The 23301-nt window shown below is 37.7% G+C and overlaps 1 protein-coding gene and 1 long non-coding RNA gene across 2 annotated transcripts in view; one reads left to right on the top strand and one right to left on the bottom strand.

Moving 5' to 3' along the window:
- Positions 1-12980, top strand: part of DIAPH3 (diaphanous related formin 3) — a 213752-nt gene extending 200772 nt beyond the window's left edge. The window contains exon 28 of the mRNA XM_066571453.1: positions 11484-12980. Within this exon, the coding sequence (XP_066427550.1) occupies positions 11484-11740 (257 nt within the window). The 3' untranslated portion in view covers positions 11741-12980. The remainder of the gene's footprint in view (positions 1-11483) is intronic.
- LOC136571090 (uncharacterized) lies at positions 1007-22376 on the bottom strand. The gene is made up of 4 exons (XR_010785635.1): positions 22265-22376; positions 5232-5316; positions 2838-2940; positions 1007-1183 (listed from the first exon to the last, which is right to left on the bottom strand). It is a non-coding gene; the product is annotated as an uncharacterized lncRNA (long non-coding RNA).
- Between the last annotated feature and the right edge of the window lie 925 nt (positions 22377-23301).

Genomic DNA, 23301 nt, shown 5'->3' with positions numbered 1-23301 from the left:
AAAGAGGTTGGGAGGGGATAGCTGACATGGCTAACTGATGCTCTACCATATGATGTCACGCTCAGCAATAAAATCTCAGGGAAAGGAGGAAAAGTTCTTTTTGAACATGTTCCCTTACAACCTGAAGCATATCTTAAAAGGACTACATTTTTCCCAACCTCATTCAAAAAACCCCTTCACAGATTTTATGCTTTTGTGTGTCATAGTATGAATAATATTTAGTTGAATGCCCAGAGTAATTGAAGAAAGAAAAGCATTCATGATAGTTCAGATAAACTTCAGTGGTCTTTGCTATAATATGTTGTTCTCTGAATTCTTGCACTGTTCAAGCATTTACATTTAACATGAGAATGTATTTGACCATGCATGCTACAGAGAAATAAGTTAAGCATATGTTTTTTTCTTTGTGAGTGTCTGAGCTTGTGTATTATTATTTTAATTACCCCTCAGGCAATCTTCTGATATGTGATCAAGTGCAGGTCAATGTTCTGAGAGTCCTTCAACATGACAGTTCACAGAATAATTATCCTGTCATTGCACCTTGATTCATTGTTACATCGTTTCTTGGACTTTTTCCTCTTTCTCACATTTGCTTAGCAACCAGATCACAAGTCTCATACTTATTATTCAAGTAATCACTCTCTGCAGCACATAGATGCACCAATTAAAGCTTTACAATGAGGTATATTGTTCTGTGTGGAATCCTCAGGTGTCAGGAATTAAAAATTGATTTTAAATGTTGCAGGCTGCGTTCAAATGGCTCATCTGTGTTTATGCTAAACAAACAAGCATGCTAACAATTCCGAACAAAAGAGATAGGTCAAAATCATTAGGAAATGAATGATAAAATTATATTTTGTTCTTAAAGCACTTAGTCTTTTAGAGATTTACCAATTAAATTCAGCTCTGAAATGTCTGGGTGCCAAACATTTATTTTAGCTCTGTTTCTTTCAGATGCAAATCAATTTGATATCTGCTTTATATGTTCTTACCTATGGTCTTTGTAAACGTTTTCTGTCTAATTTTCCGATTTGTGTAAATTTCACAGCAATTTATTATTAGAATGAAATTCAAGTACCCAGAAGCTGTCAAGATGGTTCAGTGATTTAATGCTGGCGTCCTGCAGCTTTGACTTTAATCAGCAGATGCTCTGGCATTACCATAAATGTTTTCTTAACCGTCTCTGTCAAAAAAAAAAGAAAAAAAGAGAGAGACAATTTTTCCTGTTTGGAGTCTCCTGTTTCTGATTAAATTCGGTTTGGGTTCTTTTGCATAATTAATATACCATGATGATCTCTAACCATTTGTTTTTAATATCACCTTTTGTGCTAAACTCATTTGCAAGACTGCATCATAAGTCAAAACAGACAAAAGAAAAACAAGTCTATGTTTAAGTCTATGTTAAATCTCTGTTTCCGTGGCTTGGGAGGTCTTATTGCCTTCTGCCTTGTTTTCTCAGTGAATATAAAGGCTTCAGAGTTTCAGTAGTTCAGTTTTCCATATTCTATGTAATATTTTAAGTCCCTCCATGAGAAAGAGGTTTTTTTTCTGTATGTGCAAAGGTGTGTTGCATTTTAGATTTTTGAAAATTTAAAAAAAAAACTCCTCCTATGTGGTAAGATTAACCTTTGTTAGCTGGTGATTACTAAATAGTATTTGAGTGCAGTTGATTAGGAATAGAAGGAGGAATTACTACAGTTAACTTCTGTTGTTTTTAACATACCAAAGTGGCTGCTAAGAGTTTAACTGGTCAAATATAGGGCAGTAAATATGTTCATTGCATAAAAAGTGCATACCATTAGTGATGTTAAACACGGCATTTTGAATTCACAATGACCGGATTAATTACCCATGATAATGTAGCTTGAATTTGTCTTGTGATAATTCAGTGGTATTTGGAGGAGTTGGTAAAAGCCATTTTTAAATAATAATTCCTCTTTCAGAGACTGTTGAAATCAGTGTCCCTTTTCAGAGCAGTTTGTCACACTTGCAGAGTACAGTTGTTAGTGTCAAATACACATATGGCTGGATCATGTGCAGAGTAGAAACATTTTTTTTTGTTCCATCTCTCTCCACACATGAACAAGGCCATCCCAAAGAGAGGGAATAATTAGGTGAAAGCACATAGAATTAATTAGAGCATCATATAAAGAGAGAGAGAATTATCAAAGGAATATATTTATGCAACCTTGTAGAGTGAGAGAGAGATGAATAACTTTTCCTCTGCCTTTATTTCCAATATTTACTTTTGCACAGGAATCTTCTTGAATATGTACTATTTCCTGCTCCACAGTTACAATCTGCTCATTAGCATGCTATCAATTATTTTCTGCAGAGCTTTGTCAGAGGAAAGTAAGGACCATAATAATAATATGAAAGTTACATGAACTAGGATGATTCAGCTTCATTTCATTTCCATCCAGTGTATTCATGAAGGCAATCTTGGATGTTAGTTTACACAAGTTAAACTTCACAGTCAGGTCTGCTTCTGTTCTCTTAAAAAGCACCCATGCTATAAAGAAGCACAGATTAGAATTCAGAGTTCTCATAAATACTTGTCCAGGTTAGTAAATCACTACACTCTAACCTGTCATAGCATTAACAGCATGTAGTGCTCTCTGTTGCTCTTCTTCCAGAGACCTCTTTTAAAAACATTTAAAGTTAGAGCAGCCTGAGAGCCATATGCTATTCTTGCAATCTTTTGAATAATAGTCAATGACAGCCCACTGTGACTGTGACCTGTGTGGGCAAGAGCTACCCCAGGACGTTGGTCCTGTGCCTCTTACAGCAATGTGAGGAGACTGTGTTTCTATTCAACTGTTAAAACTAATACCCACCTAATGTACTTTCAGCTCTTGCCTCTCCTCTTTATGCTGTTCCCAAAAGTATTTCCAGGACTCTGTAGATCTATCTCCCTTTAGCTCAGAAGTAGTTTGATTCCTTAGGAGAAAAGAGCAGCAGATGATGACAGAAAGATGGTTTTTCTCGTTGGTTTGATCTGATATAACAAAGTATTTGTAGTCAAACTTAAATCAGTTCAATCTACCAGTACTCTCATTGCTGGTATAAACCTGGGAATGGAAGTTTGGGATAAAAAATAAGAAGTAAAAATTGTATGGATTTGTAGAAGCAACTGGAATAGCTAGGGAATATCTTGTAAACATTTGATATCAAGAGTAGTGGATAAGAAATATTAATAGTGTCAAACTTTTAAGGAAGTTGCTAGCAATAGATACATGTCCTGGTTTAAGGCAAATTTGGAAGGAAACTTCTGAAGGGGTCCCTTTAGAAAGCAAATTCAAGTGACCCCTCCCCCTACCAGTTTTGGAGACATGAATCTCCTTCGACAAAAGTGGAAAAAACCTGTTTTTTAACAAGCAAAGTTCTCACAAATGTAGAAAAATGAATAAAATGAAACAATAAAACCTCTCACTGTTCTGAAGAGATGGCAAATTTAGAAAGTCCTTGTCATGGGCTGTAGCTTGGCTCACTCAGTCTCTTATCAGTCCCTCCTGTGCTGGAAATGCCACATCCTGGGCCCTGGTGGGACACAGGTGTGAGCTCCCAGTGTTTTTCTGGGTTTTCAGTCCAGAGCAGGTTTGAACAGTTCCAAGAAAAAGAAAAAAAACCCACAGTCCAGGGAACTTCTCTGCCTCAGCTAGCAAAAAACTAACTATGAGCAAAGGAGAGCTCTGTCCCTCTGTTTATGCTGCAGACAGCACAGTCTGGGAGCAGGAATGTGGAGGAGTGAGTGCAGCGTCTGAAAACAAACTGCACGCTTCTTCTCTGCCCCTTCGCTCTTGAACCAAACTTAAAGGTGCAAAACTTAATATCCAGCATAAACAGAACAGACCACTGGGGATACAAGCATCACAAGACATAAAATCATAGAGTGGTTTGGGTCAGAATTGGCCTTAAAGGTCATCTAATTCCAACACCCACACCATGGGGATGGACACCACCCACTAGATCAGGTTGCTCAGAACCAAATCCAGCCTGGCCTTGAACCTCTCCAGGAATGGGGCATGTTTTTTGTGGGGTTTTGTGGGTTTTGCTTGTTTGTCTGGGTTTTTTTCTCATGTGTATGCTAAATAGTATATAGTCAACAGAAGCAATAACATTTAGAACTGCGGTGAGAAGAATCTCATAAATATAAGGTCAGTCTTTAAGATTTACTTTGTTGTTTGGATTTGTTGTGGGTTTTATTTTCCAAAGGAAGGAGGCTTCCTACTGTGTTTTTCCTCAACGGTTGGTAAAAGAAGACAAAATTGTGTTTCTTTTCCATTTCAGTTATTTTCCATCAGCATGTTGCTTATCATTCCCTATTGCATCTGCTAGTGGCTTTCCTTTGATGACAGCAGTCTTTATGCATATTCCTGAAGTTTTTTTATCAAAGTGCACCTTGAAAGCAGAATTCATCTATAGGGAGCTGGTTTGCAGATAGGTTTGGAGACTAAATGTGTCTGCTGCTGGAAAGCATTTTAGTGTGTGTGATCTACATTAACTATCATCAGCTGAAGAGGGTAGCATTAGACTATGGACCTCTGTGTATCTTGTCACAGGTCACTGACTTAGACATTCATCATTTTTGACTGTTAACTCTAAAGACAGTTTGGAATGCAAGCTGCAATATACCTGTGAACAAAATAAAACAAGTAATAAACTACATTTCAGGACTTTAAAATACTGTAAAATATGTTAACTTCCAGTTTTATTGTCATTTCCCTGCTACTTTTTGACTTAAGAGAAAAAGTTGATGTTTGTCCTATTTGTACCTTGAGAGAAATCCTATAAACACATAGGCTGTGGATTGTTTCTGCCTTCTGGGGTCTGAAGACCCCATGCCTCTGGTATTCATGTAGATCAATATTTACCTTTTAACTGCCTTTGTCTGACAAATAAGAAGATGAATTTATTAGTTATTAATACTAAAGTTATGACTTATGATTTATCAGTTTTGAAATTAAGAGACTTAGAATTTAGTTTTTCAAGAATATTTCAAAGCATGTGCTCTAAAAATCGTTAATGACCACAAAGTAGATTTCTGTTTAGGAAATTTCCATTTTGCAGTTTTCCTAGAAACTGCCAAATGTGCCTTCTTTTGGGGAAAAATGCATTAAAAGACACTGAAAATCAACTGTAATTCAGGGTGAAATAGGAAGGATGCCAAACTCCTTAGTCTGAAACAGTTGTCTTAGAAGACACCTGCAGAGGATTCTTCTCTTACTGACCTTGGGTGATTTCTGTCAGCAGCTTGATCTCCACATTTTTGTTCTCTTATCATCTTGACAGGTGCTCAAGACTTTTGTTAAAATCCTAGTAAATGAAAGTTGCATTTCTTGTAAAAAAAAGTCATTGTCTTATCACAGGTGAGAATATATTAGTTTAAACAGAGAAATTGGTTCAAACTCATTGCAATTGCGAAGTGTCTTCAGAAAAGATAGTTAAAACTTTGAATGGAGTGATTAGCAGGAACTTAAAGTAGTCTTTGAGAAAATATAGGGAGGAAAGGGATTAAAAGAATTTTTAAAGGCTTTACTTTGGGGCCAAGTAAAAGGGAGCTGGTCCAGCATAGTTCCTCTTGTCAAAAATTTCTTTGCTCACAGTTTGTAATTGACTGTCTTTTGAAATTTAGTTTCTATAAATTCTCTGTATTAGTCACACTGTGTGTTGATGTACTCATTTCTTGCCTTTGAAATGCACATAAACCCCCTATATTCACTCTTTCTGAAAACTGTCTCATCTAAATTGAGCTTACTGATAGTGTTTCTTCCTTGTGTTTCACACCTTTTTAATGCAACACTCAAGAACAGCAGCAAATATTAAATGATATGTGCATAGTTTAAAAAGAAATGTTCCAAATATCAGTAACACTTTTTCATGTCTCATGAGTTATTGCCTGCTTAAGATCAGTAGAGTCGTGAGCATTAAGTATGAAATACAAAGGTGTAAGAAATTGCTTATCAAGCAAAGGTCTTTTGAGTACAGTTCACACTCCTTTATGGATTAGGGTTGAAGCTGCAGGTTCAAGCTGAAATAAGTCATAGCAACACACAGTACTCCTTTTAACAGGGACATTCTTCAAGCCTACCCTTGTCAGTCAGAGATATTGTTGCAAAAACATGAAATCAATAAATGTATTTAAAATATTTTCCATTAAACCATCCAGAAAGAAGCTATCCTATTTTTTCATGAATGATCTTATGTAATACAGATGGACCTTCTAGCTATAGCAGTCTTTCATATTATGTCTTAATTCTGGTTCTGAGGGAAAAGGCTAGCTTTGAGAAGGATCTTTTCCCCTGATGTTTTGCTGGGAAAATACATGAGTACAGCATCACCATGGTGTTGCTTTTTGAGAATTTCAGTTCCATGCATCAGGGATGAGGAACCAGAGACAAACTATGGCACCAAACTGGGGACCCAGTGGTAAGAGTTATGACTCTCCATACCCTTTGGTATGGGGACAGTCCTTCAGAGTATTGTCTAGGACATGACTTAAATGACAAGTCATGACTTAAAATGTAAAAATAATTTGCATTTCCAGTAATGTCAGTATGGGTGGGCTTTAGAAAATGTTGGCATAGACATAGCTTCAGGAATATGAAGTAGCATGTGAGGCACAAGTCAGCGAGATCAGAAATATTCCACTGGGTTTTTGAGCATTTTTCCTTGTTAACTTGGTAAGAGATGTAATGAGGTTGTAACTGCAATTGTTCTTTCTATGTTACAGTTTTGTCATGCCCTACATTTAGATGTATGACTGTAATACGAGCATATAATGCCACGCAGTGCTGTTCTCTTTATTGTATTTGCAACTTTATTTTTCAATCAGTCTACAAGTATTTACATAAAACCAAAATATGTCCTTAGTATCAAGACTTTTACTGAGAAACTGTGATGAAATAAAGCTTTTCAGCATCCTTTTTAATATTAAATATTTATTAGTTGTTTAAAAAAAAATCTATCTCAACTTTGGTGAGTCTCTTGCAATCATTTCTGTTCCATATTAAAGGTAATATATAACACTATTGTGTAGGATTTTAAAATCTCCAACTGATCATATTTTTTTCCCCAAGTTCACAGCAGGCAAGTCTCATACTACTGATCTTTTTTTTGTTCAGATACTAGGGCACAATTTCCTTTTTCTGAATATGATGTATCCTTTAATAGGTTATAAACATACTGTTATAAGTTGTGCTGTGTTTGGACATCATTTCAACTGTGGACAGCTATTTTAAGCACAATTTTCTGCCACCTGAATTTCCAGAGCATTGCAGTTATAAGTCTTGTATCTAGATGATAGTAACTATTTGTCTCTAGGTTTTGTGAATATGGCTTGGAAATGGTTTTGATTAACAGCAATGTTCAAACAATTAATATCTGCAAAAACTGCATTTGAATAGGTCTGGAGGACCCACAGAAGTTCAATATTGAACAAGGGAAAGAAAAGATTTAAATATCATGGAATCTGGACACTGAGACTTTTGTAGTAGACAATATGATCTCTGCCTAACCCGTGCTTAGGAGCATTCACTAGCAGTAAAGTCAAAACTATTATAGGTTATCACCTGAGCATTTAGAAATCTTAATAATTAATTCAAAATGATTGATTTTTTTTTTTAATCTGCATAATGATTGTTATGATATGGGTGAATGACAAATTTCGATTGTTCAAAGTGACCAAACAGTAGAAACTTGTCTCAACTACTTCCAGTATATACAGGAAATTAATAAGTTCTGTCTTTATCCAGTGATTTTTAATGTCTGATTTCTTTTTGTCTTGCTACTGCCGGAAGGTGCGCCTTGCTACAGTAGGTGGACAAATAGTGCATCTCCAGAAATGTAAGCTTTCTTCTTAACAGGAATTCATGCAGAAGTGCCTTTTCATGAGTAGTCTTTGTTTAACCTTCTGTGTGTTTAATTATATTCAGTTCTTTAGAAGTGTATTTGAACCAATACATGTGAGTAAATACATTTTTTTTCAAATATAGTTTATTGTCAAAAGCAGAAAACAAATTTATGTATGTCTATGATGTAATGGTCCAAAACATTTTAGGAAAGTCTGTTAAAGACCAGTATGGTTTGTGGATTTTCTGTGTGTTCCCTTTTTCTGGCAGCATAGGTGGCCAATGTGACTAAGCCATGTCCTGGCTGTTTGGGCAGCCGTATCAAATACTGTCTTCAGAAACAGATCAAGTTCATGCTTATGACTGGTTATGGTTTCCTGCTTTCACATGTATATATGTGAATTCCAGAACTTCATTACTCTGGTTCAAGGTTTTAATGTCTAATAGCAGTAAATTAATGGCTGTTTATTCTTGTACTTACTTTGTCAGGTAATCTTGACTTCTGGCTTTTTTTGCAAGTAAATAACTATATGCTTTATAGTCTTTATCATACGGAACTAAAGAAGTCTGATTTTTCCACATTTGTGGTCAAAGCTGCGTGCTAACCTGCAGCAGTTTGCGGCCATGTAGTTCTGAATTCACATGTAAGATGCACTGGTTTTTTTAAACCACTCACCTCAACACTGACAGATTGAAAATTAACTTATTTAGTTTCACCACTATAGCACAGGATTTGAGGGAGGTGAGGTTACAATCCCAAGTCAAGGCAGTGGAATGGATGTGGTACCAAAACACCAATGCAAGTGAATTTTGAATCAGTGTGTGAAGCAGTATAGAGTGCTTAAGAGTTTGAATTTAACACAAATTAATTTCTGTTGTCTGTAAAATGAAAAACTGAGGAATTAGTGAGACTTTTTACCTTGATAGTGGTAATTTTACTAGTTATGCACTTTGATTTCAAGAAAAGTCATCTTTTGCTCTGTTAAGAATGCCACAAGTGGCACATATACCTTAAGTAATACAGTGGTTATTTCTTTGCATGCACACTTGTGAAGTGAAATCTAGGGCTGTAAGTAAATGTGTATGCTTTCTGAGCCAAGCCTAGCAAAGTTCAGTGTTTCTGAATGAAATTCACAACAGCCAATTTGCTAAGCAGGGCACTATCTACCTCCACATCTGCTAATACTGGACTTGCACTTAGGCATAGCAATGCTCTGTGAAGTTCCTCCTTGACTGAAGAACATAAGCAGTAAAGATGCCACCTGATTTAGAAAGCAGCTAAATAACAACTTCGAGATGATAATACTGGATTTAGATAAAATATGTGTCCAAGTACTATTTTTTTTCATTTACTCTAGCTGCTCAATATTATTTGTAACATGTCTGAGACCAAAGTATTCTCATTATTAAGGAATGCTGCTAATCACTACCGTGACTTTGTGATTTTTCTGGTGAATCTTGACATAATCAGGGAGATAAAACAAAAACTACTCACATAAACAAAACACTGTTTAAGGCACTTTCCTAATGCCATTTTTTCATTTTTTTCAGGACCCTTCAGAGTGAAGGGAAAGGTTGGTCATTCGAGTTAAGTGTTGCACTTATTAGTCGGTGCCTAGAAATTCACAACTGCTGTTGTTTTAAAGGGAAAAAAAAGGCACAGCTGTCTTCAGCTTTACTCTGTCCTATCCCTACACAACAATTCCAGATTGTAGGCAGCAATTTGTGGGACACACTGAAGTGAAAGCCTCAATTACTTACTGCGTTTCAAAGCAGTGAAGGAGTTTAGACAGATCCCATGAGCTACTACTTATTAATAGCTAGCTTGCAGCAGCTCCCTGCTTAGGCTGCAGTTGTAAGTCTCACTCTAAGGCACCTCTACTCTGCCCTGTGTACACTATGAGAAACTGCGGGATTTTACTGCTGGATTTTACTTTGAGGCCTCAGTTAATAAGAGTTCGCCATGTCTGTTATACAGTCTAATTCAACACACCTAATTCATCCTCACATTTTTGGGTGAACACTGCTCAAGTGAAAAATAGTTAAAATTTTGTTGCTGGTGCATTTGAGAAGCTTACTTTCAGTGCCTAATTTCTTTTACACTTTTTTTAAAATCCAAGAATTATGCTTCACCTCTGATGATGATACGACAGTGGGTTTTCTTATACTTAAAAGTGTTGATTTTTAAACACCAAGTATTTTTCCTGCTGCCCCTAGATGAATGTAAACAGGAAGGTCTGTGGTGCAGCTGGTAGTTTGTATATTGACACAGGTAGCACACTTTTATCTGCTTGCAAATATGTGTTCAGAATCAATAAGCATAAACATTTAAGTAGAATGGGACATTTAAGAGTGCACATACAGGGGATATTTTAATTATATATGACGGGTTTATTACATGTAATTATAAAGCTATGTTCATAACCAGTCATTGGCCTCCTGTGATTCAGGAACACTGCTGCTGCATATTCAAGGTCAAATTATTTTCCACAGTGAAAAAAAAAATACGTTTTTCAGCTAAGTGTCAAATTTGTCTTAAGAAATTTTAATTAAGAATTGCTTATGTGATTTAGAAGATGATGGAAAGGAGGTATTTATTTTCTTTCCACCTCCCAAAAGGTGATCGTACTTACAAAATTCGCTGAGATTGTCCAAGAAAGTGTGTAAAATCCTCATCCATCACCAAGAGCCCCTGGTCAGGGAATGACAGTGCAGTAAATATCTTCAGCAGCTGCCTTTTAATGTACAAGCTGTTTTCGGTAGGAATTTTCAGCACTCACATAAAACACACTGTCATGAGTGACTGCCTGTGCTCCAAAGTCATTACTATTGGGATGATGGAACATCTTTCAGCGAATAACCAAAAAACTTTAAATGTCATGTCAAGTGTGTTGAAGGCATTTTCAAGCCTTGCTCAAGGTTACATGAATATTGAGTAGGCCTGTTTTTAAAAAGTTTGAGATCTATGAGAGAAGCGACTCATATGCTGGTTTGGAAAACAGTCACTTGATCTGGAAGGGGCATGGGGAGTGACAGAAAAAGAAATCTGTCTATTAATACATGCCAAACCTGCAAAACTCCTGCCTGGATATTAACTGAGTGCAACTTTGTGTGACAGGCAATGCCAGTGATGTTTAGCAAAAAATAGTGAATTATGCAATTTCTTGAAATTATTTAGCTGCCTAAAAGTTCCCTAAGGAAAGAAAAGGTATAACAATTAAATTAATAATTAAATTAAAATAGACTTTTGAATACATTTTAAAATTTGAACAATTAAAAAGTATGTAGGAAATGTAATTAATGAGGTAAAACCTGGAAGACACTGAGAGGGGCTAGGTACCTCTTTGACTCCCGTAAGAAAGGGGGATCCTGTAATGCTATATCCATGATTTTGTAAGAAATATGGATGTTAATTTAATGAAGACATGTAAAGTCTGTATCCCTTCCAAGGGACCCAGTCCACTGCTTTTGAAGTGGATAATATATTTTGTCTTACCTCCTTGGCATTCATTACTCCTTGTAGTACATCATCTGCATGTAAAATTTCTCTGATCAAGAGGTCTTTTTATATTACAGAATATTGAAACTGAGTATTTTAATATGAAACAAGGTTTGTTTGATTTGTCTCTGCAGAGAACCAGAAAGGACAGCCAGAGAAGCCGTGTTCACACCACAGTATCACTTTAAACTCGACAAGAAGCCCAGTCACCAAAGAAGTTACATATGATGTGGAAACAAGTTCTAAGGTGTTGAACAGGGCTGTTGGGAGAAAGGAATCCTGTCATGGAGAAGGTGGCAAAGAGAAGAAAATGGATCGTATCGGGTCCCCTCCTAAGGGAGAAGCCATTCCAGAAGTAGAAGCTCTCTTGGCAAGACTTCGAGCACTATAGAATAATCATATAACAGATTAAATAAAAGTTAAAAACAATAGCCTACACTACATCTTTAAAGAAATAATAATTTTCTATTTTTGATGTTACATATTTCTGACTTCCTGACTTCTATGTGGATGAAGGATCTGCTTCTAATCTTTGTTTGCAAGACTATAGAAAACAATACTATAGTTTTGGATAACTGCAAGATTGTTTTTTATTATATGTTTTTACTTAAAAATCATATGAAAAGTATCAGAAGAAGATAAATACTAAATTGTTCCAAAGCACAATCTTTCTAGTGGACAGGCTGCTAACCATCTGTTTTGTGTGCTTCTGAAAATAGGAATATCTTTTAAGTATTGTTAAATCATCATGCCTGGGAATAGGGTCAATAAATAACAAAAAAGGTATTCTTATATTTTCTACTGTAATTTTTATATTTAGGAGGCTAAAGCACCAAAAATGTATCATTATAGTGTCCTGTTCAATTACAGTAATATACAGTATCAGCCATATTCCAGTTTGAGCTCATCAAAGAGCACCAAAGCTTGATGAATTATAGATGTATTTACCAAATGGTAATCCATGGGCAGTAAACAAAAAATCTATGCAAATAATATACTTTATGTGTAATTAATATATCGCTGCTTTAAAATTGTGATTATTATATCAAAATAATATATACAATTGCTTTGATTGCAATATTTTGCAATTGTGTCCTTAGTGGGGGAAAATGTCTTCACAGTTATTTACCAGTGTAATATTTTATCTTTTCACATGAGAATTAATATGTTTCTATAAAAGGAACATGTAATGGAGAAGATTTTTTCAATTGGTTTTTCACAAACTCATTTTCCAGTAGCCCATAAAGTCTTACTGCTGGCATAACAGGAGTCTTGCAAGTGATTGCATCTCTTTTATCCCACTGTCACTGTACAGGGTTGCGTGTTCGCTATCGTATTTATTAATTGCACATCAGAAAGAGTTGCTACCAGTGTTACCAAGTAGGGAGCTATTGTTAGTCTCTTTGCTCTGTTATTTAAAGCTTCCTTAATATAAGAGTGTATTAAGAATCTAATATCATTCTTCTAAATTACTTTATTTTTCTTTACAAAATGCTGAAAAATATGTCTTTCAATAAGAGTCAGTTACATGAAACCCGTGTTTCAATGCTCCAGTGCTTTTTATATCCTTGTTTAAGTTGCCTTTGTACTTCCTGCACTAAACATTAATAAAGTTAATTAGAACTCAAAAACTGGGCCTGATTACACACATGGCAAAGGGGGGTTTTCAGCCGTGGTGGGAATCAATCTCCTGTTTCTGGGACTGTTGTAGCTGTCATTATACACTAATTACATTTCCCGCCTTTGCTGAAAAAAGAGAGGTATAAACACAAATCAGGGAAGGATTCAGAGCAGGCCTGTAAGACAGACATTTCTTCAGCTCCCCTTGCAAACAATGGGCATGGCTCCCCCTGCAAACAAAAGACTCCTTTGGTAACTTGAAATATGTCTTGAATGTATAACTCAAAATACAGTGATTGAGAATTGTTCTACTAAGGTCTTCTGCACCTCCAGTATTAACACTTACTACCCCTATTTACAGGGTGCAGTAAAAATTACTGTCTAAAAAGTCCAATATGATTGACTACATAAAACGACATTTCAAACACAAAGAAAATACCTGTTCAAGGGGAATAAAAGTTAGCAGTACACTGGATCTCTTCAGTTGCTGGGGATGTGCTAAAATAAAAGGGCTAAAAGTAGAGAGCCATACTTTAAATATTAGGATGTTCTTCCTACATTTGGAGGATGGTAGTGTAGGTGGTGTGTAGGTGGAAGTAAAAATTATTTTCATGAACTCTGTAAACTTGTTCATTTGAATTAATGGGTGAAACTCCACCTCAGAAAACTGACAGTTCAGGATGCTACTGCGTAGCTGATCAAGCAAAGAAAAGTTACAAAAGTATCTACTGAATTTCGCAATGAACAAAATGCTGCTAGAAGCCTTTAAAATAAATATTTATCTTTAAATCACAGAATTTAAGCTACATTTTTTTACAGTTTGGGAAGCTTTTAGAAAGGTATTCCAGGGCTTATATTCCTTCTAAGGTATTGTGTTTCTGAATTAATCCTTTCAAGCAGCCATCAAGGTAATTTGCAGAGGTTTTATTTCTGTAACAAGGCAAATAAAAAGCTGTGCAACTTCTTAGAATACATGTAAATACAGCATCGAGATTTTTTCCTCCTTTTGTGCTTCTTTGTACCATCATAACTTAATCTACTCAGAGCTAAAGTACATGGTCCAGTTGAAGTACACAGTAGGCTTTCTTTCTATGTTTTATCTTGCTTTAATTTCCATTAGACACAAACTCATACACAGGATGTTTTTGATATGAAAAATGCTAGTATTGCCTAATGAGTTCAGAGAAAAAAAAAACTTTGAAAGTATTATAGCTGCATTGATTTCTATGATTTTATGTTTTTATTAATGTATAAAACTCGGCTTGTAAATTATATAGAGTAAATTGCTTTAATTAAATTTAAAAATTAATTCATTTATTCAGTTTAAAATTTAAAGTTAATTCCATCTCAGAATACTTAGGGTAGACCTTTATTGGTATGTGTTAGTCATTTTTAGCAGGTATTGAGCCACGAACCACTTCTGTTAGAAATGGACAAAGGTTTCACGTACTGTGCCACACCCTCTCTATAATTCACACCTGAAAATTAAGTCCTTATAAAAAGAGCTTCCTGATTTAGTCAAACACGACTACTCAGATAAAAGCATTTGAAGTAATCTTGCAGGGCTCCTTCCCTACCTGAGCAGGAGACAGAAGGCACAAAAATCCATGACTTTTCTTGCCAGTACAACTGTAAAGGTCTAACACATCTTTTTGATACTTCATATGCATTTTGGATGACTTTTCATTTTGCTCAGTAAAAGAATTTTGATTACTACATCAACTTTTACTTCCGGTAGACACTGTATTGTTTGTGGTAGTATAAATTTGTATGAAATATTCTAATGTTTTGACCTTAGCAAGGCAGGAATGTTTGCAGCAGCCTCTTCAAGCTGCACACAGCCAAGCTTGACACCTGACTCACAGGTTGTGGGTAATACCCCAGTGTGTGTAAGCCCAGAAGCAAAAGTGGAGGAAGTGCTTTCATTGCAAACAAGTCCAACAGTGCCAGCACCTGGTGACTGCCATGAGATGTGATAGTGCTCTGGATCGGGCGCTTCATTGAAGAGGCATGGACCAGCAACATGAAAATACTTATTTTTAGTTCCCAATTATTATGGCAACACTACTGCTTCAGAGACTGAAAGGACCACATGTAGGAAAAAATGTCTCAGATGCAGTTGCTACAAATATTTTTCCTCCAGCACAAAGTTTTCTTTGTTTTCCCTCATACAACCATTCCTCAGCCTGACCCATCCAAAGTCACATTCTCCAGAATTGCACGAGTTAATGCTGACCAGCTGGAGGTGTTGCAGCCCTTCAGGCTTTTATAATAAAAGCTGAGAAGGACGACATTTACTGCTAACACTTTTTCCACAACCATTTCTAATGAGTAGGACCAAATTATAATTTTTACACTAATCTTTCCAAGCCTTACAATACTCAGTAACTATAAAATAAATGGGCAACAAGCAGGGGTCAATAAACCCCAAGCTATGGCACCTAAAACATTATAATAAGCAAGCAGGGTCAAGTGAAAGAGCTCAGCAAAAAAGCAATTACATGACAACATTGCTTTCTCCAGAATGAAATAAAGCATTACTATACCATTTTCTATTTTTTTTTATGTGATGTATGGGTTCTACACAACTGAACTGCAGCAGAAAAATAACTTCTCTTGAAAGTTTGAGGAACTATTGCCTAGTTTATTAAATAAAATGAATTAGACAAACTGCACTTTATCAATTTTTCAATTTAATTTTATGCCAAGATTCCTATATCTAAGAAATTCTAAAATTACCATCTGCTGTTAAATTAACTACAGCACCAACTAATGAACTTGGTTTGTGTTTTTTTAACACAAGAAGCAAACACATTTTCTTCCTTTCCAAACACATTTTCTCTATTGAACTATTGTGTGTTCTAGGTGAAGTATAGTATTTAGAACAGGGCTCTACACCTCACTGTAAAAACATGTTTGATTCTGGTCACTCTGACAGCAGTACAAAATAAACAAGAGGTGTTCAGGCACAATTTTTCTCTCCCTCCCAGCTGCAGAGGTAGCCATTAAGTTTCATATGTTAGCTGGGTACATTTAAACTCCTCTGTGCTTCTTCCATAATGCAGCTTTTTCTTTTTTGTGATCCATGCAAAGGCATACACTGAAGAATTGTTAAGGGAAATGTGTTCTAGCAGCATACCAGAAGGACACTAAGCAGATGACTTGCATGCAACATCAGCCCTATATGCCGTAGGAGGCATAACACTTGAAATGTAACCCAAACAGGCAGATAAGGTATTTCATTCCACAGAAAGAAAATGGTTCCTTTAATCTAAATGAGCTTATTCCACTGCTGATACCAGAATTGTATGTATTTTGGGAGGATAATGTACCCCTATTTTTAAATCTGTGTTACATTAGTCAGAAAAAATAAACTATGGAAAGACAGAAGTGCAGAGACTGGGGAGAAGAGTTGATTAATGTGCTGCCTGATTTCACTTCTGGGACCTGAAATTGCATTCAGTGCAGAATGAAAGAACTAGGGGGGGAAAAACCCAGTCTCATCTGACATCTATAAAGGTCATGAAGGAAATGATGGTGGGTGATCCAGAGTTGGTATGGCCACAGGTGTCTTTTCAAAGACATATATCAGAATATCTTCAGAGTAAGCAATGCTGTTGGGCTGTTAGTTCTTGAAGCCCTCAAATGAATCAAAGGAAGGAAAAGTCTGGCAGAGATAAATATGCGCTACCATAAAACCTGAGAATATTTTCATCTTAAATCCAAGCCCCAGCTCTGCTCCTCTTCACTTTGGTAGCAAAAAGAAGAGCATGAGGAGAGAGGGGAGTCCACACGGTGGCCATACCCTTCCCTATGGCTGTGCCAGACAATGCTGCTCTTGGCAGCTGCCCTGGCTGGCGCAGTGAAGGCAGCACAGATGCCACTCTGCCCTCCCAGTGTTTCAGACTGTGGAAAGGCACAGGAAGCATGGCCAGCAAATGTGGCCTCAAATCATGGGATCACCATAAAAAGACCCCATGGTTCTAGAGCCACACATTAAGTACAATTAAAAAAGACAGTCTTCTAAATTATTCAGGTGTCAAAACAGCACCAGAATGTGCACATATTCCTTATGCCTCCTAAAGACAGCTATTACACCCACTCTCCAAGTCTAATGACTCCATGCAAGCTGCACAGAAGGAGCTTAAATTCTCAATTATTTTGCCTTCTTATATATAGTTTAGCCCTTAATTGAAATTTTCTGTCCAAAGCAAGCCATTTTAAACTTTGCAGTCTATAACTGTTAGTTAAAAAAGAGGCTTTTGTAAAAGCTCTGTTTAATTTGTTGCATTTTAATGTGAGGGTTGTTGCATATAGTTGAAAACATGGAGTGCAACACGACTCTTTCCATTAACTAAGACAGAAATGGCAATTATGCAGTCTGTTGATCTAATTCCTTCCTAATGAAGGGTACTTTCTGCTAATGGATAGAAAAGCAGAGCAGTCCAGTCAAACAAGTCACCTTGATAGTGGAATGTAAGACCCATCAATTTCACTCACGACTTCTTCAGTAATGAATCTCAGAGCACAACCCATCAGCACTGCTCCTGAAAGACAACCACTGAGGTAGAGGAACCACAAAAAGTGGTTTGAAATGAAAAATGAGGTGAGAGATTTCCACCCCTTTAGAAGGGGAAGGAGTTGGTTATGGACAAATTTATCTCCAAGGTGCCCAGGCACTGCATTAAAAACACTTGGACAGAAAAACTTTCCTGCCATGTGGAAGGTGGAACCTTTCCTGCAAGGTGGCACCTTGCCTTTTTGTGCTGCAGCATCATGACAAGATAACCAAATCCCTGTCTTCATCTCCATCCTGGAATCCACTGACATGGTGGAGAATCAGAAGGAACAGTAACCATGGCAGTATGAGAATTTTTTTCACTTGGGATGTAATGGATTCCAGCCTGAAACCCCACACCACAGATTAATTGCTCAAGCCTCTGGACAATGGCTGGAAGAGCCAGTTTTCTCCCTGTCCCCTCAGCATGGGACATGGGACACTCTTGTCCAGAAGGAGCAGAATGAGCTCTCATTAACTTTGGCTCCAGAATACAATTTTCTATTCTTTGATTACCAAATCCCCAAGGAGACATTAGATGTTTTTATTTTTCGCAGAAGGGCTGTGCAACAGTAAATCTTTCCATTATCTAATAAACAGTTAAAATTGAATAGCACCTAGGTAGAGCATCAAAATCAGCAGGCAAGAACAAATTAAGTCTTTCATGAAACAGGCTGTGCAGGATCATTTCTTCCATTTCCATCTCCAATATCTTTAATACTAAATACACAAACCTATATTAAAGTTAAAATTGCTTTTAATTAGATAAAACCAAGAAGACTCAATGTTCATCTTATACCTTTTACACTGGTGCTTTGATTAGCAGCTTCAGCACCTTGCCTGAAATTATTAACCTGCCCCATTTTCAGCTCAGAAGTCCAGTATATGAACACAGGTGCCCAAAACCTAATCCTGTGAGGTCCCCAGCATGTCCTCGCAAGTACTCGTCATCCTCAGGCTGCATGAAATTACTCTGATCAAAGGGTGAGTGTAGCCTTTCAGGATCATGCCCTAATGAATAAAATATACAAAGGTGACTTGAGCAAAATCCTCTCCAATGTGCTGACAAAGGTAAAATAAAATATGCCCCTTAGGACATTTTCCTGGCAGAACAACTTGACCCCTTTGTGACTGGCCTTCAGAAAGAAATGGATAATGCTCTAACTAACTAATTCATTCACTGAACTTTTGGGCAATTTTTTGCCAAATGATTGGTGTGTTCCACCATATATACAGCAGATATATCTCAAAGTACCATAAAGTTTTAGATGAGTATATAATACATTTTTAACTTCAAGCCCCTTGCATGCAAACTGCACTGCTAATTGCTGTGGTTTTTATTTCTAAATGCTGCCTATTTTCCAACCATGGATTTTGTTTTTGACAAACCTCTCCCATGCTGCACATCAAGCATTACCCCAGAAATTCAGCTTTGTCCTTGCTCACTGATGAAATTTTACTATTATGTAGTAATTGCAGTGCCCTGAACTCTCATCCTCCTGCAAATTTTATGTTTCTCCAAGGAGCATGTTTCTTCTTAAAGTGATATTATTTCATTGGTACAATGTGGCTCACGAAGCTTGCCTTCTGCCCCCTTGTTCTTAGACTTTAAAAGGAGACTGTAACAGTCTGATCCAGCACCTACTGAGAAGAAATCAAAGGCTCCTGTTGACTTCAGTGAGTGCTGGAGACAGCTCCTAAATAGGATGACTCAAAGTGCAGTTCTAGCCTGGAGGCAGCTATACAGCTGATACTGTGGGGCTTTATTGTCTCATTGCTTCCAGCTCCAATCTGTGCAGTTTTTTAGTATAATTATAATTTTCTTGTTGCCAGTCCAATAAATATCATGCTGGATAGGAGAGTTGAATTACTGCCTGAAATTTTAACCAGCAAAAATGATCCTGTAATCAAATTTCTTATGTCATGCAGGAGTCAGGATTGTGTACAATTCTAATTTTCCTTAAATGAGCCACAATCATAAAGACCCCTCAGCAGAAAACACATGGTCTACAAGGCAGCATTCCAGTCAATGGCTGAGCCAACTGGGAGCAAAGCAAAGGGCAAGCAATTTTGAAGGCCATGTCGCAGGACACAAAGCCTCTGTGTTGGCTGTTTTGTCACCCCACAAACTGTGCATGGGCATATTGGCATAGGTCACACTTATTTCAGGGACAGATTAACGATTATATAACGTGGTGGACAGTGGGCCAATGCCTCAGCCCATGCTATGACTCCTTGAAGAGTACTGTTATACTCAGAGACTTGGTGAACTTGAAATCCACAACCTAGTATTCTTATAAAAACAAAGTCTATTAGCACACTTCTCCCGTCCATCCACAACTAACTCAGGCATGCAGTACTGGCCTGTAACAGAAAATTTCCCTGCATCACTGAGATAGTCACACTGACAGAAACAACTCCTACATTTAAGGTAAGTCATGTTGTTAGTCCTCAGTACAGTGCACCTCACTGAGAGCCCTGCCATGTTTATATGCAAGCAACAGCCACCACCACTACTCTCTGCCTTTGGTCACCACTAACAAGTGGAAGAGAGTTAATAGTGGTATAGTTAAATTAATGTGAAATGCCTGACTTGTCTCATTCACATTCCTTTGACAGTAGCATATGTTCCTGCTTTACACATGAAAGCTTAATTACAGCATTTTAGGTGGCAAACCAGTTAATTATATAAAAATGGGGCCCAGAAGTCTGTGATATGACACCTTTCCATGTTTCCCTGGGAGATGTCATGAACAAAAGAAGATGTTTATTGTTAGCAGCATCAGGCTGAGGGCTGCAGGGGAGCATTGCCACTGAAGCCTGAGCTCCCTGTGCACAGTCCGGCTATAATGGAGAGCAAAATGCGTTTTATACAAATTGCTCTTGCTAATAATAAAAGTGAAAGGAAAACTCTTTTTCGCCTGGAACAATACGCAATCTCTTGTGCAGGCTTCACATCACCTCACTTTAGAAGTTGCTGATGTTAAAATCCCCAACAGAGATCATCATTCATCTCAGCTTTTCTTTATCACTCATCATGGCTTTCCTCCTACACAGAACAGGCCAATTTGAACTCTTTCAACTGCATATGTTGGGAAGAGAGAAGGCAGTCTGCAGCCATGCCTATTGCCTCCTTCAACTAGAAAGAGAGCCTGAGGGTACCAGCTTGGGTGTGGGCAGATGTGACTGAACATTTGCAAATGATTAGAGAAACCAGTGTGCCACCTAAATCTAGAATAAAGGGAAGATGGAGTCCCTGCTCAGCATCATGTCATGAACTCCATGTGCTTTATTCTTTCTTGCCAGGCTTGAGACAGCAGATGTCTCTCATGTTCACAAAAGAAGGAGGTGAATTGAGTCCTCTTGGCTGAAAATTCTCTCTTTGAATGGTATTAGCACAACTTTTTTCCTTCAGAACCTAACACAAGTACCTGGACAATTCTTTTCCCTGGGGACCTTCTGTCTGCCTTTCAGTTGATGATATGCTGGAGGCTACCACACGTACAGTGTGATCCCACAGACTGCATGTTTTAGACCCTGTGGTGTCGCTTGTTGTCCCATGGATTTTCTGCTCAGTTTGGACCTTGAAATTAAATTCCCACTTGTGACCCATCCACCAACAGTCACTCACTAAGCCTATGGCAAAACAACTATCCACTTAAAACCAACCCACCATCAAAGCAGCAGGCACTGCAGGTCAAAAAAACCCAGCAGCACAAATTTGTAGCCATCACCTGACAAGAAGGTGTCTAGTTTTGTTCTTCCTCCTGTGTGTTTTTGTGCTTTGCATCAGACTTTGACTGGTACAACAGCTAGTCATAGCCTATGTATATTTGGAATAATCAACTTCTACAAATGTCTTGGCATTGCACTTGCATGTAGTCACCTGTTTTCCATCTCATATTCTGCAGCTATGAAAATTCTCTCTTAAAAATAATATATATAAAATGTAGAATAGGCTATTAGTATTATATTATTATAAAATGTACACCTCAGGCTCTTGATGACAAGAATAACTCCTTGAACTTCATCTTGCAGGTTTATAATATGACTCTAGGGTTTTTAATAAAAGCAGAAAGAAGGTACAGCTTTAGTGTACCTTTAGTTTAGGACTTGCTATCTGTGGTTTTAGAGACTATCTCAGAAAGCCCTGTGAACAAAATAGAATAAATTACTTAAGCTTGCAAAAACAAGGATATCTCAGAATGCTGACCTCCCAGTTTCACCTTTATCTCACCTAATTATTTCGACATGCAGAACTGGATAATGCCCTGCTACAGCTTTCCAAGATGCTTTGTAGATCATAGGTGCAGCAGCACGCTGAAAGCCTCGGGCATTACAGCAGATTTGCACTGTTTCAGGAAAGGCAGAGGGGGGATTGTGTCATGTTCCAAAAGGGTGAGGAGTGCTACTTTTGCACAGGGGGTTTCTGAAAAGTACAGCTGCCATCAGATGGCAAAATACCTAGCGTTGATATGTTTACTTTTTTTTTTAAATAATGGGAAAAGCAAAATGCACAATCCTCCAAGACTGCTGCAGATGTGGTGTCAAGACAAAAAGCAATGAGATTTTATTCCTAAGCAAAGATTGCTGTGTTACTGAAGGCAAAGAAACCTTTATGCCAGCAGCTCACAAAAGAAACCATGAGATTTTCTAAAGGAAATTGAATAGTGGTAAAGGAACATAGCAACAAAAACAAACCATCTCTGCTCCCTGAAGGGGAATGCAGGGACTTACCTGTGTCTAGCAGTTGGAAGCTATGTGCTATGGAAACGATTCAGTCCTGTAAACATGTCTAGTACTCATCTGATCTCTCTTTCTTCTGCTTTTCCAGTCATGTAAACATCTCTTCTGCACAGCGTCCTTTGGCAAGGAACTCAACTCTCTTACTCCCCCCTCGTCAAATCCCTTTGTTTATTTTGAGCCTGACTCCTACTGACACCGTGTGCTGGCACTAATCCTCACATTGCAGGTACAACCCCAGTCTCACTGGCACTTTAGGAAAAGCCACACACTCGAAAGGCTCAGAAATTCATCATCATTTCCAGGAAGAAGCAAAAGAGCAGTGGTAGTGATTGCTGCCTCTTTCCTAAGGGCAATAGAAGAATGTATCTGTCAACCAGGCATGGCATCCAGGGAAAGCTAACACCAAGTGCTCCTGTGCTGCTCATCCCTATGGTATTAATAATACTGACAGGAATGATCATGGCAGAACAAAAGTGACTACAAGGAGTTGGAGCGTGGGTGGAAACCCTGGCATGTGCCAATTGTTTCTAACAAGAATCATGTTTTGGGTAACAGCAGAAACAGGCTTCTGGGGTGGCACTGGAGTGCTGGTTTCTCATCTATGGGCTGTTGCTTAATGAGCAGCTGGGTAAGGATTAAGGTAATTTATAGTGAGTGTGTTTGTATTTAATAGAGGATAGTGAATAGATGGAAACCCATCCTGGAGGGTGGCATCCAATCCTGGGGTCCTCAGTACAGTGACCTGTTGGAGTGGGCCCAGAGAAAGGCCATGAAGGCAAGCACAGGGCAGGAACTCCTCTCCTGAGAGGACAGGCTGGAAGTTGGGTCAGTTCAGCCTGGAGAAGAGAGGTTGTGGGGAGGCCTTATTGAGCCTTTCAGCACTTAAGGGCAGCTTATAAGGTGGAGAGAAACTATTAGCAGGGCCTGTTGCACCCAGAGACAGGGTAATAATTTTAAACTGAAAGAGGGTAGATTCAGACTAGATACAAGGAAGAATTTATTTTATGAAAAGGATGATGGAACACTGA

Source organism: Molothrus aeneus, chromosome 2, assembly GCF_037042795.1.
Source record: "Molothrus aeneus isolate 106 chromosome 2, BPBGC_Maene_1.0, whole genome shotgun sequence".
NCBI classification, from domain to species: domain Eukaryota; kingdom Metazoa; phylum Chordata; class Aves; order Passeriformes; family Icteridae; genus Molothrus; species Molothrus aeneus.
This window is presented reverse-complemented; position numbering and strand designations above follow the sequence as displayed.